The sequence below is a fragment of the Oreochromis niloticus genome, linkage group LG11 (assembly GCF_001858045.2).
Source record: "Oreochromis niloticus isolate F11D_XX linkage group LG11, O_niloticus_UMD_NMBU, whole genome shotgun sequence".
Classification (NCBI taxonomy): domain Eukaryota; kingdom Metazoa; phylum Chordata; class Actinopteri; order Cichliformes; family Cichlidae; genus Oreochromis; species Oreochromis niloticus.
The window spans coordinates 10,967,910-10,985,723 of record NC_031976.2 but is presented as its reverse complement, the minus strand read 5'-3'; the positions used below and the strand labels follow the sequence as shown (position 1 = coordinate 10,985,723).

General features: G+C 40.1%; 1 protein-coding gene across 11 annotated transcripts in view; it reads left to right on the top strand.

Moving 5' to 3' along the window:
• Positions 1–1,474: 1,474 nt before the first annotated feature.
• LOC100705316 (CUB and sushi domain-containing protein 3) overlaps positions 1,475–17,814 on the top strand; it is a 240,882-nt gene continuing 224,542 nt past the window's right edge. For 6 of the 11 annotated variants that reach the window (XR_003222198.1, XM_025911532.1, XM_025911534.1 and 3 more), the window contains exon 1: positions 1,476–2,027. Coding sequence is in view for 10 of the 11 variants with exons in the window: in XM_025911532.1 (XP_025767317.1) it covers positions 1,850–2,027 (178 nt within the window). In the remaining variant the exon portion in view is untranslated. Of the gene's footprint in view, positions 2,028–17,814 lie in introns of all 11 variants that reach the window. The other 5 variants (XM_025911540.1, XM_025911536.1, XM_025911533.1 and 2 more) reach the window with 2 other exon arrangements.

Below are 17,814 nucleotides of genomic sequence, written 5' to 3'. Positions count from 1 at the left end.
AACATGTAGAATAAGATTTTCACAAAGAGCTACAATACATTTCTTAGAGGCACAATAAACAGGGAATAAAACGTAATTCGCGAAATACGATGGCGATAAAGTGTTACGGCTATTTACAGCACAAAAATCCCCAATAAATCTTGTAGAATTGTAATTATAAATCCTGATTCCCCACCATTTGGCCTGCAGAGCTGAATTATGTTTTTGCTGTTTATCTGGCTGAAGGACAACAATCCCATTGCCCTCTGCAGCCTAATAATTAGGGAAGATTAGAACAGGATCAAGCTGTTTTCCCCATTTGCTCTCCCAAGGGACTGAAGGGTTATGAGTGTGAAGTTCATCCTGTCTAACCTTGTACACGGAGACATGAAAAGAGATGATTATCATGATGCAGATTTAAACTTACTTGTCCCTTTCTTTCTTTCTTTGTCTAAACTGTTTGAATGTGTTAAAAATGTATTAACATATGTATTAAGTATTAACTTAAAGTTTAATATTTTTGGCCATATCGTTTTAAATGATAAAAACTAAAAACATCAGTTGCTTTTCCTAACAAGGCGCTGGTTTTTAGTTTCAGCACCATGGACAGCTCTCTTACTCTACTAAAAGCTTTTTTTGCTTCTTCTTAATTTTCTTATGAACTTACCCTGCTGATTTGACCAAAATAAATCTAATCAATAAGGAAAGAAATATTGATTTTTATAGAGGTCGTTGAAACTGCAGTTATTAATTGGGCCATATTCAAACCGAAGTTATGCACAATTGATTTGAGCCCGACCTGATATTCATGCTCTGTTCAGAGCTGCTGCTCTCACACAGTCGAAACTTGGATGTTCACTGCAATCCAGGAAATGTGTCATAAAAATAGGAAGCGAAGCTCTGTGTGTTGGAGTTAACCGCTCTTGAAGCAGCTCTATCCGAATGTGTTACAAACATAATGATGTTCATTCTATGTGCAATCACGGCCCCTCGCTTCACTGCTCCCCCTTTCCTGTCCGTTTCAAAGCAGAGGTCGGCGACTCTTCCGAAGCTAGATGGCAGAAGAGCCCCACTGCAGCTGAGCTGCGCTTTGCGCCGTCATCGTTCCATCTTTGCATTGCAAATTGCCCAGCCCCATCACTCCCAATAACAGCTCCTCTCGATCTCCAAAATGAAAATCAGAGTTATGGTGGGATTGCCTACCAGGCGTATTTCTTTCATCAGCTCTCGGGACGGGATGCTGCCTGTCTGAGTCTCAACTAACACCCCCACACCCTTTCCTCCTCTAACACACACACACACACACACACACACACACACTCTCATTAATACAGTACGACTCTTTCTCAGTATTTGCATTCTTCTCATAAAGATACCTCCCTCCTTCTCCTTTGCCACCCACACCTTGCTGTTCCCACTTCATGATTTGTTACCCACACATCCGCCAAATCATACTTACACAGGACGCTCTCCCTCTCGCACCCTCCCCTCCCTGCCCCCACCGCCACCTTTCCTCTCTCACTCTGCCTGGCTCAATTGCCGATCGATAAAGCCAGCATTCAAACTGTAGACCAGACTCTTCTCCGTCCTCAGCCGGTTTTTAGAGATTCAAAGGGAAATATGTTGAACGGCAGACACAAGAGCGCGCCAGCAGAGATCTTCGCACTTGATGCCCCTCTCAGTAGAGATGGTTGAGCCCTCGTCCAGGTTGCTGTGGTCCTATCCTAAAATTCAGTCTTGCTCACTTCTCTCCTATCAGCTGACAAAGCGCGGCGGGCGGCACTGCCTGTTTCTCCTCTGAGAAGGGAATCTACTTAAACCCCCACAGAAAGAGAAAACTGGCCATAGGTTACATGTTTTAGTTGTGAACATGAAGGGGATTTACAGAGACGGATACTACGACGGATCTATTGAACTACGGGACGTTTTCAACAGGAGATGCGTTAAATGTGGCAGAAGGGACTTTGTTCAAGCCAAAACGATGAGGATTAGAACGGGGATTGTTTTTTGGAACCTCGTCTTCTCACTGATGTTCACTTGTGTGAAAGGTACGAGCCACTGCCGCAATTCTCTGCATTTTCGAATGCGCTTGGTGTGCCTCGGTGTGTGTCTGCGTGCGCGCATGTGTGCGTGCGTGCAAGAAATCACAACCTTTAACGTTACAGACGTGCACATAATAGCCTACCTCGGCTCTCTGGATGGACTTTTAAGGGACGCATTTCGGTGGTTTTGCGCTCAATGCAGGCTTTGACTGAGTCGCTCAATAGATATTCTTGCGGTAGCCTACGCTTCTTCTAATAGCCTACGTGAGCTGCTTTGCTTAGTAGGCTAACTAGTAAATTGTTGAGGCGCAAGTGCACGCGCCGCAGATTTATCATGTTAAGAGATTTTGATTTTCTTTTGGGATAAAGCCGCGCGCATTTTCTCGTTTCTGGGTCGAGTTTTCAAGTATTTATGTGAGATTTGCGTCAGGCCGGTTTCTCACCAGAAACGTTACTGAACCCATTCAGGGGCCGAGGCAGGATAAGTGGTGTAGAACCAATTTGTTGGCTGGTATTTATCGAAGTTGCCAGTGCAGGCAGGTGTAAGGTGGGCTTCTTAGTATTCTGGTGGCTCTGTCTCAGTGTCTGACCATTTCAGTGCTCGATGTAGCTGGTGAGATAACAGCTGCTTTAGTTTTTTCCCCCGTCTTCTTCTTATATGCATCAGCAAGATTTAGTCAGACCAACAACTGCACTAGTAAAATGCCACTTTCCCAGCAGTTTTCAAAATGAAGTCCTTAAAAAAACGACTTTGAGCTCGATTGTGTCATCTCTCTGTTTTTATTTTAATTAGATTCCTGCTGTTCACTCACTACAGCTTCTGTAAAAGTCAGTCAAAGCGACGAGTGCTTATTTAGCGCACTGCAATTAACATGTCCTCATCCACTGTTCAGTGGCACGTAAACATTTGCAGAAAGGAAAAATGAAATTCTCGTGCCCTTGCAGTGGAGTTACATGTCGAAACAGAAGTGTGTGTTTGCATGAGTGTCTCTGTTTGAGTACCACACACTACTGGGTGAAATTTTCATTTCTTACTAAAATCAGACGCAAAGAGCGAAAGAGAGAGAAGCAAACAAAATAACTCACCCCCCCACCAAACCCCCAAAATGTGTTACTTCTGAATGTCTTTGCGTAAAGCACATTAACGATGTTTTATGCGTGTGACTGAATGGCTACCTATCTGTTGCATGCATGTATTTATTTCCGAATGTGGGGACTCACAGATATTAATTTACATGCAGATTGCTCGCCCTGTGAGTAATTCCAATGTCTGTCTCTTGGGGGTGGATGAGATGTGCAGCATGCAGAGTAGCAGCGCCCACCAAGAATGAGCCAAGTCGAGTGGAGCAGAGTCGGGCACAGTGCTGTTTCATCACCACCCACACTGTGGCAATGTCAAACCTTGAGGCCACTGCCAATCCTCCTAGTTCTGTTACTTATTAGGGAGACAGCCAGCCAGGAATTGGGGGAGGGCGTGGGGGGAGGGAGAGGAGGAGGACGTGAGGAAGGGGGAGAAGGCCTGGATCTTCTTTTGGAAAAGAGTGGAGGAAATAGTGACACGGCGCAATGAGAGGAAGAAGAACTATGGAACAGTTGTTGTTCCTCAGCCTCTGACAGTTGACACAGTGTTTGCAGAAGTAAAAAGATATCTGCTAGATCTGGCCTGTGACTCACTTCTTCTTCTAAGATAATGATGCCATAAAAAAGACTCCTATCTGGCAGGGTTTGTACAACAGCACTTTTCTAGAGGTCCTTTTTCAGCGACTATAATTAGATTATTTTTGAGCCAGGATCCTGTCCTGGGTGATGCACAGCTCTGATTCTTAGGTATCTCCATCACCTGTCTAAATCTTGGCACTGTGCACATATATAGTGGAGTTGAATTAAATTTTTGGAACTTGTTGTGCAAGAACAGATACAATGTCACAATTTCATTAAAAAAAACAAACCTCATTGCAGCAGTTCCAATAACTGTGGAAATTCAATGCAACTTGGTCATATCCTTGAAGAGAATATAAATACAAATTGAAGAGGATAAACTGTAGACATTGAAGTTTTTTTTCTGGTGGTTTTAAAGATAAAGTCCTTAAAAACATGAAGAAATAAATGATCAAAATAGCTGGTTCAAACACCAATTGAATTCCTTTGCGCTGACAATGAACAATCTGTCTCTCTTCCCTTGGGTACAAAAGTGGCTTTTGTCTGTTTTTTATGGTCGTCGCAATGCGTTCATCGATCAGTGAACAATCAATATGTTCACACCAATAAATCTTCTGTACTTACAGAAGAAATGGATAATATCATGTGAATGTAAGTGGTGATGCTCTGAAGAACCAGACTGTGGTTATGCGCACAGCTTGCTTCATCTGCCCCCTTTACTCCTATATTGTTTATGGTTATTAGAATAGTGAAGCAGATGGATGCTGTTTCACTTTATATTCATACTTTTTATGGATTTAATTAATTTTCAGTGGTATTTTGCATATCAAGATCTGCTCAGACATTCATTTTTTGTTGTTTGGGCCTTATAAAGTAAAATTAGGAAGGTGTGTCCTCATAGGAAGCTGAAGGGGCAAAGAGAGCACAGAAGCACTGGGCTGTATCCTGGACCCTTGAAAAGACAATGAACGATTAATGATTGCGAGCAGATTGTTGAAAATTGTCCATCTGTCGTGTGCCATTGCTTCTGTTTATTGTGATTACATTGTATTTCTAACATTTTCTTCTATCTCTCACGTGTGCGTGTGCGTGTGTGTGTGTGTGTGTGTGTGTGTGTGTGTGTGTGTGTGTGTGCATGTGTGTGTGTATGTGTGTCTTTATTAAGTCTATACTGGGCATTCTCTAATTATTGGTAATCAGGTGGGTTCTACACAGACTGTAATCTGGCCACTGAGCCCTTGATGAAGACTTTATCTCAATGTGATTATGTAAACAGGCTGGGAAGGCTGCTGGGGCTAATCAGGATTACAATTTGTCTGTGTAATTATATTCTATCTTGTGGGAATGCTGGGCATTATCCAACTGCCCCCAAGGTCCACAAAAATGGTCGAAGAAGATGAAGAAGAACAACCCATACAGTTCCAAAAAGTTGGGATGGAGTTTAGTATGTAAATAAATATGCAGTCCAGTGATTAACAAAGTCATATAAACCTATATTGAATTGTAAATTGTACAAAAACATCATTTTATACTTGAAATGCAGGCATTTTTTATCATTATCATTATTTAAATACTTATTTAACTTGTGCTACAAAAAGGTAAAGACCTGACAGAACATCTCATTGCTAATTAGGCTGACTGGCAACAGGTCAGTAACATGATTACTGAAGGACATCCCAGACTGACTGTTTCTTTCATATGTAAAGGAAAGACATTCTGGGCAAACTGTTTGACATTCCAGCTTTTAATAAGATGTCTTTGTGCTATACTAAATTAAATACGGATATTAGATGACTTGCAAATCATTTTTGTCCGTGTTTGCTTAACTTTACAGAATCCCAAAATTTTGAGGGGAAATAAAAAAGAGGATTTTACTTGGATGTGTTAATAAACTCTTTTCCTGGATGATGATAGGTGAACTTGGAACACCTAACATTTTACGCTCTGGCTTTCTTATGTTTCTTTCAGTGCTGATATCTTAATGGATAGTCCAAGTGGCATACCAAAGTAATACTCAGTTCACCCACTGGCCGCTCGCCCGTGGCTTTAAGCCTGGGCCAAGCTCTTAGATGTTGCTGACAGGCCCCTGTGAAGCCTGGATATAGTTTGCTGGTTCTGATGAATTCTGTTTTAATATAACTAGTATTCTTGGGGGAGATAGACTGGCAACATCTTGTCTTCAGGAAGAAAAACAGCTCACTGTTAGCTGAGATTAAATGTAGCAGGTTGAGGTGAGGCCAAATTGAGAGTCAAAGCTACAAATTCAAACTGGACCCTGTTGTGCACATCAGGTTCCATTTTAAGAGAGGATTAAACTCATAAATGTCTGGAGTTATACTTACTGAAAGAAACTTTTCATTTATTTAACAATATTCATGCATTTCTCTTTAAATTTGAAACAAATAAACAAAAAAAAGGAGATAAGTCATGGGACAGAAATTTGGAAACAGTTGCAGTTGTTAGCCCTAGTTGGGAAACAATATTGAAAGAATTTTGCTTACACATCAATCAAAAGGTAATATTGTAAGAGATGATATTCTGATCTTTTCTTATAATTACTGTTCTTAAATGTTTCTACAGTGCAGTATATTTTCAGTAGTACTAAATTCATGCATATGCATGTGTCTTCATGGATGTTCTTTCTCAGTGCCCACCTGTTTGTGTCTGTGGTTGTCAGCTGAAGTTCTGATGTGTGACAGGAGAGCACACAGAGAGAAAAGCGTGGTCTGGGAAAATAAATGAAGCAATGTGAGGGTAACTATAAAGGTAGATTGCTCAGTGGCTGTTTTCATGAATCTACAGCATGTTTTCTCAAATAAACTAAACCAATTTGCTACCAGTGTTTACAATGTTTCGGAGGCAGTACATGGAGATTATATAATCCATCTACACAGACAGGTAGACCAAGAACAGGCTTTTCCCCTTTAGCAAATGAATTATTAGATTTTTCAAAAGGTAGCGTTGTGTTCTTTATATTTGGTCTCACAGAGGCTGTGTTTAATTAAACAAATTTCTTGTAACAAACTACCAGTGGCCTGTCAGTCTTACTCGATGTCAAATATCAGTGGCAAAGACACACAAAAGTGTGGAAAATGTAATATAGGGACCTGTTTGCATGGTATGGTAATAACTTGCTGTTTTACTAAAGAAATATTGGACCACTCTCAGTCTCTGCCAGTTTAGTTACCACATCCTGGTGCTGAAACTGAGACCAGATGCTCACAGAGTTACACCTTAGAAGCTGCTGAATTCTTTACAAATACTTTAATCTGAAAGTTGACCCTTTTTAAAAATTCTATCCTCTTCTCTCAAGAATAAAGTCTCTTACAGGTGAGAAGACACAATAAGGCTTCTGCTGTGCATAGTGAAACAACCCATTGATTAACTAATAATGAATTCAGGGTGTCATGCTGTTTGCCTTAGCTTTTTGTCCTGGCCTGTAGAGTTGCATTTCTTTTAAGCAGCTATTCATCCATTTCCACATCTGCACATATTGGGGGTTTTTTGTTTTAATTTTGCCTGTTTAACATGGTTTGTCTGGTTTGTCCAAAATGCCTCTTCTTTCAATTTTCTCCATTGAACCAGGACTCGCTTTTTTCATTAAAGCATTAATAAGACATCAGTTAGGTCCATTTGAAACACAACTTAGGTTTTAATTTGCTACAAAACAAAGAACTTACAAGATGGCAGCCCAGGCAGAATAAGAGTTTTACATAGAAAAGATAAGTGGCCAGATAAAAAACAAATTCTTATCCTGTGCGTCTTTCTTATGTCTCTTCGGGAAAAGTGAAGTGTTGATGTTATTGTTTGTTTGGGAGATTGGAGGCTTGAGCGACAGGCATCCTATTAGATGTGTTGTTGGCTCACAGTTTTGTGTTGTACAGCAACTCTCACAGCGGTGGTCTGGCATCAGGTGCAATATGCCTCAGTAGCACTTTGAGGATCTACTGGTGTCTAGCCATAAAATACTATCTGCTGGGAAGTAAGTAAAGCACAATGAGCTACGGTAGTATTTATTAAACTAGGCGACACAGACACACAATCTCTGTTATTTCTGTACACAACAGTGTGTGTTCATACTTATGCATGTGCCAGCTGGGATTCAGCGTGACAGTGTATTTGATTTGACCATTTTTCACCTGAGTGTGTGTGTGTGACCATGCACTTATGCATGTGCCAGCTGTGTTTCAGTGTGACAGTGTATTTGATTTTACTATTTTTCAGCTCAGTGGTTGGCAATTCAAAATCACCAAATGGAATACTTCACAGCCCTTTCCCAAATTGCAGTGACACACTCATGAGGTAATAGTGATTCTCTAGGAAGCCTCTTTTCTGTTTTTGTTGTAGGCAGCCCATTTCCCTTTCATCAAGCATGCAGACAAGCGTAGTGAAGGACTGCGATAATGCACATTCTATCAATATGAAATGTAAAGGTGCAGTACAGCCATGCAGATAAAATCCTTCTTTTTGAGGACATCAGTCTAAGATTCGTGTCTACTAAAGTTGCTGTTCTGGTTATGGTGAAGAAAAATGACTCTCTCTTCTTCACGCAACACTTTAAGTCTGCAATTCAGAGAACAGTTTTTTAAAAGCTCTAAGAGAAAAGTTCTTGAAATTCTAAAAACATATTGCCGTTAAATGTGCTGAGATGGCCATGATTGGATAGCAGACCTTCAAGATTCATGATCCAGAGGTATAACAGCAAACAAGCAACAAAAAGAGAGACAGGAGAGAGACTCTTTCTCTCTCTCTCTCTCGCTCTCTCTCTCACTCTCTCTCTCTCACACACACATACACACACTCTCACACATATATGCATTCTCACATATATCTCTGTTCTTTTCAAAAGCTACGATCATTGAAGAAATATGCTGTACAGCAACTACTGAACAATTATGACCACTTGATCAAACATCAATAGGTTTTAAAAATACCCAAAAAACCAGCAGAAATTTTAGTACTAAAATTTCCACTTGAAATAGCCATACATCTGCAGATTTTGCACATGTGATGTAACTGTCCCAACCTATTATTTGGTTTGTGGCAGAAAGCAATCTCCCTACTGGAACACTCAGTAAACATACTAAGGTTAAGGTAGTTGCTGATCCCCAATAATTCAAGTGCAGCTTTGATCCTGGTGTCTGCAGCTATATTTGGCTTTTGTTTTTAGCATTTTGTGAAAGAGTCCCTTCTGTTTGGATCACAATATTCAAAACGCTGCACATGAAAATCCCAGCCTCAATTAGCTTGACAGTGCAAGATTTAAAATCAGCACTCTGAATCATCAGCACCGTGTTACACAAGGTCCTGATGATTCTGTGTTTTGTAAAGGTTGCGGAAGCAACAGCAATACAGGGACTTTGCAGCAAATGAAGTCTATGAGGATATTTGTTGACCTTTGCTTTACTTGGAAAGACCTCCTTCTTTACAGCCAGTGCTGCGTAACAGGCCTGATGGATATCTTTATAATGGCTGATTCACCGTTAAGGTCAGGTGCAAATCAATGCAGTTTTTTTGTGCTAAATTTGATGGCTAGGGGAGGCGCTATGGCCTTCCCCATCCATTGTATTAGGCCATCATCGTGAACAATGATGAAATGCCATCCAGACCAAGAGGTGTCCCTGACTAAGCATTCACTACAATCATTCATGAGGAAATGGAGTATCAAGGAAGCAGAGAAATTACTTCAAATACATGTGGAGAAAAAAGCATGAGGTGCACAGCTGTTTTAAGTATCTATAAGTTTAGAACACAGTTGTGCATATTTATGCACTGCAATTGTTTTACAATGTCTTGCAACAGTTGCAAACATTTCTAAGTTGCTTTTGACAAGAAAAGAAGAAACCAGTTCCCCTCGTCCATCTGTAGTTGCTCCGGTCAGTTTATGTCACATAAACACACTTAAATAGGTACGGGCATATGAGGGGACAAATGTAAGTCGCTTTGTTTCAAAGCATTTGCCATACATTTGAAATGCAGTGATGCACTCTGACATTGTCTGACTTTGTTTATGTCGCATACTTTCCGCTGACACTTTTGTCCTTTAACAATGCCTAGTAGAGACCTTTATCCAAATGTTGCGCTGCAGTGTGTGCCCTTGTTCTTCTTTTTATTTTGTTCCTCCTTCGACACCTTTTAGAGCGACATGCTATTGATGAAGAGCAAACCTGTAAAGCATTATACATTGTTTCTCAGTAACTGATGCCACTTTGAGAATAATGCGACATTTTATTCCATTAACGAAAACGCTCACACACCTGTGGTGCTCATGGAGGGGACGAACAACATTTCTTTTATTGTCGGGAAGCCTACACTGAAAGCCACTAATTAGGACACAAAAAGATTTATTTCAATACTACACTGATTGCTGAAGCTTTTTGTTAGATTAGATAAACTTTATTGTCATGTGCAGCCTGCCACATAAAACGGACAAATAATACACAGTCAGTAAAATAGAAATACAAAACAATAGACAGCAGATAAAGTTAATAGACTTCAAGGGCAATATAGCAAATGGAACACAATAAATTTGCCAAACTAAAGGCCGCGCTCTTTCATCAGAATGCAACAGTTTCACTGCAGGGGGAGAGAAGAGAGTCTGTGTAGCAGTTAAATCTGCCCTGCTGGATCCTGAAGCGACTACCTGAAAGGTGCAGGTTAAACTATGCTTGTTTATTTTCTGTGCCTATTTAATGATAGTCTGTTCAAAAATAGTCAATTGGGATGGGCAATCTCTCATACCCATCAGCAACCATCCATTACCCAGTGGCCTGTTTGTCACTCATAATAATGCGGATGGCAGTAAAATGACTGCTCCTCCCCTCTCCTGCTGCACATAATCACTGCTCTTTATGGCCCAATACAGATCTGCATTAATGGCGGAGGACAACATATTGGCTGTTTACTCGTTCATGGTGCACCAATCATTTCATACACCAGTCCATGTACTGAAAAGCCAAAAGTGCTGTCTCTCATTTTCCTCCATGCCTAAAGTAAATCTTAAATAACCCACTTAGCATGCAACAAATTTGTTTAGGCCTTGAAAATAATAGGATATTCTCGATGATGCATAATATATTTTGTTTACAAAATCAATCTTATTTTTCATCCTGTGGTTCATTAACTGGTTCATTCTGCCCCAAATCTCTGTGCTCACTACACAAAAGGAGATTACATTGAGTAGTTCTGTCTCACCCTTTTCCTTTAGTGAGAAGCACAACAAGGCCAACAACAAATATACATATGCATACTCAAACACATGCACGCACCCACACGCGCACACACACACAAACAGAAACAACAGCACATACGCATGCACCCTTAATTTAGATTGACAAATACCTTCGGAAATCTCATCAGAGCTGGAGACAACTGCCATTTGTCTGTCTTTGTCTTGCACAGCAAGTATAACAATCTGTTATCAGCTTCAAAAGTGTGGTGTGGAAAATGCACCGTACTTGTGTGCACGTCCAAAAGGCTAGGGGTAAATGTAAGTATTTGAGGAACAGCTGGGGCCATTCTTGAGATGTCTGTCAGGCTGCCTGGCCGCCTGCTGAGGCCACTGTTTCTGCCAGACTCATGCATTATGATACTGATTCATATTTTTCGGAACCGTATTTTCCCTACTGTGCAATCACAGCATGTTGTTAATTTGGTTTCTCATCACAATTTATGGACATTTTTGCAGCGTGGCACTAACATGGGGTCACAGAAAACTCTGGGGATTGCCTTTCACAATTGAAATGATGATGGAGGTTAGAGCAGGCAGCTGAGCGGTTACAGCAAAATTCAAGGATGAGATACTGTTGGTCTAAGTGATAAATGGATTTAGTGCATGTCCTCTCTCCTGTACAAGGAAGCGCATGTTGTCGTTGCATTTTCCTTTGAAGTAACAAGATGAATGCTTACAGTGTTCTTTTTATAGATGCAGCTTTTATGGAGCTGACAGCGCTTAACATATTACAAGCTTGTATGATTCACAGCATTGAAAAGGGGGATTCTAATTCATTTGGGGGGAAAAAAGGGGAAAAACAAGGGAGCCAATAGATATGGGAGTGGGGATGAGAGGTAGAGTTGCTGAGAAGGAAGGAGATAAAGAACAATTCTTGGCAGAGGGGCAAGTGAATTAAAAAAGGCAAATAAGACACACATAAGTAGGAGAAAAAATGCGACACAATGGTGGAGAAAAAAAGAACAAATGGCGTGAGACAGTTTTGAGAGTTGAAGCAAGGATAATGATGGATGAAAGGAATACATAAAGCTGAGGAGTAGAAAGTGGGCGATAAAGGTAGAAAGAAGGGAAAAAAATATCTTGGCAGTGAGCATCTGTTCTGTCATCCCCAGGACATCACAACAATCAGCCACACAAACACTGCTAAGCAGTTCACACAAACAGCTTTACTCTGAATAGTTTGTGACATTAATCATCTAATGCTTGACAAACACTGAAATAATTCAAGGACTAATAGAGCTCTTTTGGGTGCCGGGTACAATACAGAGCCAATAATATCTGACTTTTACCATTTACAGGTTAGTTTATCAAAGACCAGCGCAAAATGTACAGGCTACTTCACTTTTATGTTATTCTTCTGTTCAACACACTGTTAACACACAGGTACAAAACTGCGTGCTGCTCTTTCCACAGTTGTGTCTATCTATCTCTATATATTTTTACTCGACTGTCTTACAGTCTCACTCGGCCCAAATCAAATCAAATGTCAGCAGTATTCTTTTTGTTATAACATTTAAAGAGGTACCCCAATGATTTAGTAACACAAAGTGAAACATCAAAGCACCAGAGAACAAGATCTCCTGTCTTTAGTCCACAGCATAGGTCAAGTTACAAAACACTGAAACCTACCACATTTCCCATAATGCAACTTAAGAGCCTATTTTAAAATGGTAAAGGGACTGCTACTTATATAGTGGTGTTCTATTTGCTTGAACAATCAGAGATGAGATAAGATAAGATTTATTAGTCCAACAGTTGGGAATTTCACACTATAACACCAGCAGAGTGGACAAAGCAGCATAACCCAACAACAATAAGGCCATCTATACTATAAGCCTCATTCTTCCATTCTCACAAGCTCGTTTTTCTATGCTTAAGTGCTTTCTGTCTAACAGTCACACTCCGATGAACGCATCAGGAGCAACTCTGGGTTCAGTATCTTCGCCCAAGGATACTTTGTCATGCAGACTGGAATATCCAGGGATCGAATCACCAACCATCCGATTAGTAGACAACCTGATCTACCTCCTGAGCCACAGCCACTTCAGAAATACTTTAATCCCACCAACCACTCTCACTATGTTATTAGATCTATTCTAGTCACAACTTTTAGTTTTAGTTTTCTTTGGTTTTGAGTCGTGTCTCCATTGTTTCTGTAATGCCTGCCTTTCTCTTGTGCCTTGGTTCCTTTTAATTTTTGTCTTGTTTTGCATTAGTATTCTTGTTACCATTGGCTATTTCCTGTTTTACTTTGAAGGGCTGTTTCTTTTTTGTCCTGTGTACTTCCTGTCTGTTGTGCCCTGATTCCTTGACTGTTTTCGCCTCCTCGTTGTTAATTGAGTTTCCATGTGTTCCTCTACCTGTTGTTTCTCATTAGTAATGCTGCACTTCCTTTTGTCCTCACTGAGTAATCTCTATGTTTAACTGGATGGATCCTGTTTATTGATTGATGGATTTATTTGGATGCCTGCTTTCTTAACTGTTTTTGCCTTTGTTATTTTGTGCCTGTTTGTGTCAGCCATTAAAGGTTTATTTTTCAGTCGTAAACAACCAGAAACAGACTTCATGAGGGTGGTTTGAGGGCCTAACATCCTCTAATGAGCCCTGTAGTCACTGCCTGGCAATGTGGAGCCCACCTGGCATTTGCCATAGAATACCAGAATTGGCAGGTCCACCGCTGTGCCCTGTGCTTTTCACATGCACACCCTGAGCAGATGACAGAAATGAAAGCGTCTGGAGAAAAGGCAGAGAACATTATGATGTTTGTCACATCGTTCAGCATGATCGGTGGTGGTGGTCCATGCAGGGACATTCAGACCTCTACTGGCTAGGCAGCTTGACTGCCTTTAGGTACTGGGATGGAATCTTTGGGCCTATTCTAAGACCCTATGTTGGTGCAGTGGGTTCTGGGTTCCTCCTGGTGAATAGCAATGCCCGGCCTCATGTGGTGAGAGTATGCAGCAGTTTCTCAAGAATGAAGGAACTGATAGCATTGACTGGTAGCCTGACCAAAATCCAATAGGACATCTCTGGGACATTATATTTCAAGCCAACCAATGCTGCAAGATTGTACCTCAAAGTGCAGTGATGCTCTGGTCCCTGACATTGTCAGGGATGCATTGTTTACATGAGGGCCATACAAACTACTGAGTAACATTTTGAGTTGCTATAATTAAATTTTGGCAAAAATGGACTAGCCTGCCACATCACTTTTTCTCTTTTTGGGGGGTTGTCTTTGAATTCGACCTTCTGTAGGTTGATAATTTTCATTTCCATCAAATGATATGACACATTACCCAGTCTATATCAGTAGAGATATATTTATATATTTTAAACAGTGTATATTCCACTCATGGCAGGACCTCTTTGAATACAGCACAGGCAAATTACCCAAACTTTATGTATAGAATTTGTTGAATAGCCTTTTAAACAAACAACACGTCTTTTTCCTTTCAATAATTCTGTGTAAGACTAAGCTTGTAGAGTAAATGGAATGTCACAGAACATTATGTTAATTTTATTTGGCATGACTTTCTGTGGTAATGGGTTGGTAAAATTGAATTTTGGCAAAATGTATTCAAAAATATTTTCATAAAAACAGCAGAGATCACTTGGAAAGGAAACAGAGGAAACATCAGGATTCGGATAGTGTTTTAATATGCATTTTCTCCCTGTACAAACCAAATCTTTGAGTCAAGTGAACTCTAGTAATGTAAAACAACAATAGTACAGCTGCAAACATTGCTTCTCAAAATTTCTTTTTAGACCATGTTGTCTTGGGAAAACATAAAAATGCAACAGCACAGCACCTACAAATATCACATTACTTATTGGCCAGACGTGTATGTCATGCTGGCAAATTTCTAAACCTGATGTGCCATCAAAAATCCACATTTTTCCACCCATGCTCATAACTTTGGTGGCTCATTGATGAGTGCTGTTCTGGCAATTTATGATATTCCCAAGAGTGCTTGAATGCACATAAAGCACCATGTCACAGGTTGGATCATGTTGACCCTGTAGGCGGCGCATCAATGGTCCAAATTTGCCGTGATTACCCAGTTTGCTCTGTGCTGGCGGAAATAATTGCAACTTAGATATGCAACAAATCTTGGCAAGAATTTGTCTCCTCTGCATTTAGAACAGCAGCTCATCACCAGACATTTAATTTTATGCGTTACATATAGAACTGTACTGACACACTATGTTTGTAACTGTTTCTATGAGAAAATCACAAGAGATTACATAAAAATGAACACGGGTCAGGGTGGACAGTTGGGTGGAGTGGGGTTAAGTTATTTGCACAGTATATGCATGAAGATGTACGGTTCTTGGATTCTAGGCCAGGACCCCTGTGCTTTGCTGGGTCATCACCCCGTTGAGTAAAGACTGCTGAAAAATGCAGTATTTCAGTGCATTATCATATATTTCATAGTAGACCTTGTTTTGGTGACTATACACAACTTCCACGCTTTTCCTAAAAGTAACAAAATGAAATGTAACAGTCTGACAAGAGGGAAATTAATTTTTTACTTTGCTTCACAGTTTAACATTTTGACTGTTTTGTCACTTCAGTTTATAAGGCAACCGTATTATTGTCTGTCTAGTTAGAGGCCATTTCAGTGGCACAACTGCCAAGTGATCTGTGTGTTTGCTTTTCCCCATACTGCAGTGTGTGTGTATGTGTGTGTGGGCAACACACTATGCAAAACATCCTTTACTTACCAAGTGTGAAAAGCTAATTACACAAGGGGTAAATTGTGGGGGGTAAGCCATGCATCTTAATTGTGTGGATGCTTTAAGCATCCACACTATTGAGTTCCTGTTTCTCTTTATTCTTTATACTTTATTGTGTGGATGCCCTAAAAGGGCTTCCACACTATTGTTTTCCTGTTTCTCTTTATTCTTTATTCCACTATATTCCAGTTGCTTCCGTACACTTTTTGGCACTTATCTACTCCCTCAGTTTTCAGCCGATTTTCTCCGTTCAAACTCTAAACTGTTCTGCTCTTTCTGCTAATGCCGGCTATGACTTTTGGTGTTTATTACTGTTATACTTTTTAAAATATTACACTTTTTTCCTTTAATTTGTCCCATTGAAATGAATGGAAAACTTCCACAATTCTGCTAAAACTTGCTTGTCTTTGAAACTTAACTACTTTGTCATACTTTCACCTAGAAACTCCATTCAAACTTTAAAATGTTCTCAGATTATTGGGCTATTCCTGAGTGATTCAGCTTTTTCAGATCATCTACCGTTTTAATCTTATCTCTCTTTAAGTTTTCAGTTGCAAAATTGTGATTTTTCAGAAAATACATGCGTTGCTATGGTTGCTATGCAATTAAGTCAGAGTGAGTGCTGGTCCGTTCTGAATTTTCTCTTCATGTCTAAACAACTTCTTCCTACTCGCTCAATTTCCACTCAACTCCCACAAATTATACATCAAAACGTAGGTATTTTTGCTGGCTTTCAGACAATGTCACTATCTTTATTGTGAGATTTACCGTTTTTTCGCAATTTGCCTCGGAGTGACACAAGGTCTCAATACTCCCCATTCAAAGTCTATGGGGAGGTTTTGAAATTCAGAGCTGAAATTCTGAAACGGGAGGCATTTTCAAATCGCCATATCTCTTTAACAAAGCAAAGTTAGGACATGAGGCTTGTGCCAATATATCTTCAGACACTGCTGACACTCACAGTGGAAGCAGTTTTTACAATTATCTTACCGTTGAGCAATGAATTACGTTTGTTTGAGGGGTGGAAATCTGTCCTTCTCTCAGTTTTCAAACTCCGAAAATGAAGCCGTTTCTTCTCTCGTCATATCTCCGCGACAGAGGTAGAACGAGCTATGAAAATCGCAGTCAAAATACACCAAAGTCCGCTGATTCACCCAGTACAAGAATTATGCTGCTAGCCCTCCTAGTTTTTGAGTTACACGACGTTTTGTAACTCCAAAAAACGGCGTTTTTCGCCTCTCACCGCGATCTATTTCTGACTGCCCAAGTATCTGTCTTTCAGAACGCCGCCCCCTTTCCAGGTGGCGCAATCAGTAATGACACGGCTCTGCAGCTCAAAGGTCGTGGGTTCAATCCCACCTTGCTCCACGTTTTTTTTTTTCACTACAAATTTATACACTATCACAGACCTGTAATTTATATTGCTAATTTATTACAATTCTGCAAAGTTTTATGATTTTAGCAGCTTTTCTAATATGGACCTCAGATTCTTGTTAACGCTCCATGGCAGAAACAAGTACACAGCCTGATGAAGCAGACTGAGGCAGTACCTCTGACTGGTGAATTTGAGCAGAACCAGGTTGTTCTTTCATTTCATTTCTTTATTTATTTCACACATGGTTCAACAGTATTTCTTTTTCTACATACAGAACCTTCTGCCTCTTTTCAGCAGAAATTCTGCTGATTGAACTCTTTTCAGCAAAGTTTTCAGCCTTTTCACCACTTTTCAGCACATATCCCAGCTTTTTCAGCTGTTTTCAGCAAAAACCTCTTTTCAGCCCAAATTCTGCTTATTAGAATAGAATAGAATAGAATTCAACTTTATTGTCATTGCACATGTCACAGGTACAGGGCAACGAAATGCAGTTTGCATCCATCCAGAAAGTGCTTTAGTCGTGATATAGATATATTACAATATAAATTAGCAATAATAGAGATGTGTAAGTATATTACAGAAATGGGTCTATTATGGTATGTTATAATGTACACAGTGTGAAGTATGTTCACCTCTTCTGCAAAATTTTCAGCCTTTTCACCTCTTATTAGCACAAATATCAGCTGTTTTCAGAAAAAACCTCTTTTGAGCAGAAATTCTGCTGATTCATCTCTTTTAGGCGCAACTTATTGCTTCTTTACCTCTTTTCTGCAGAAATTCTGCTGATTCAC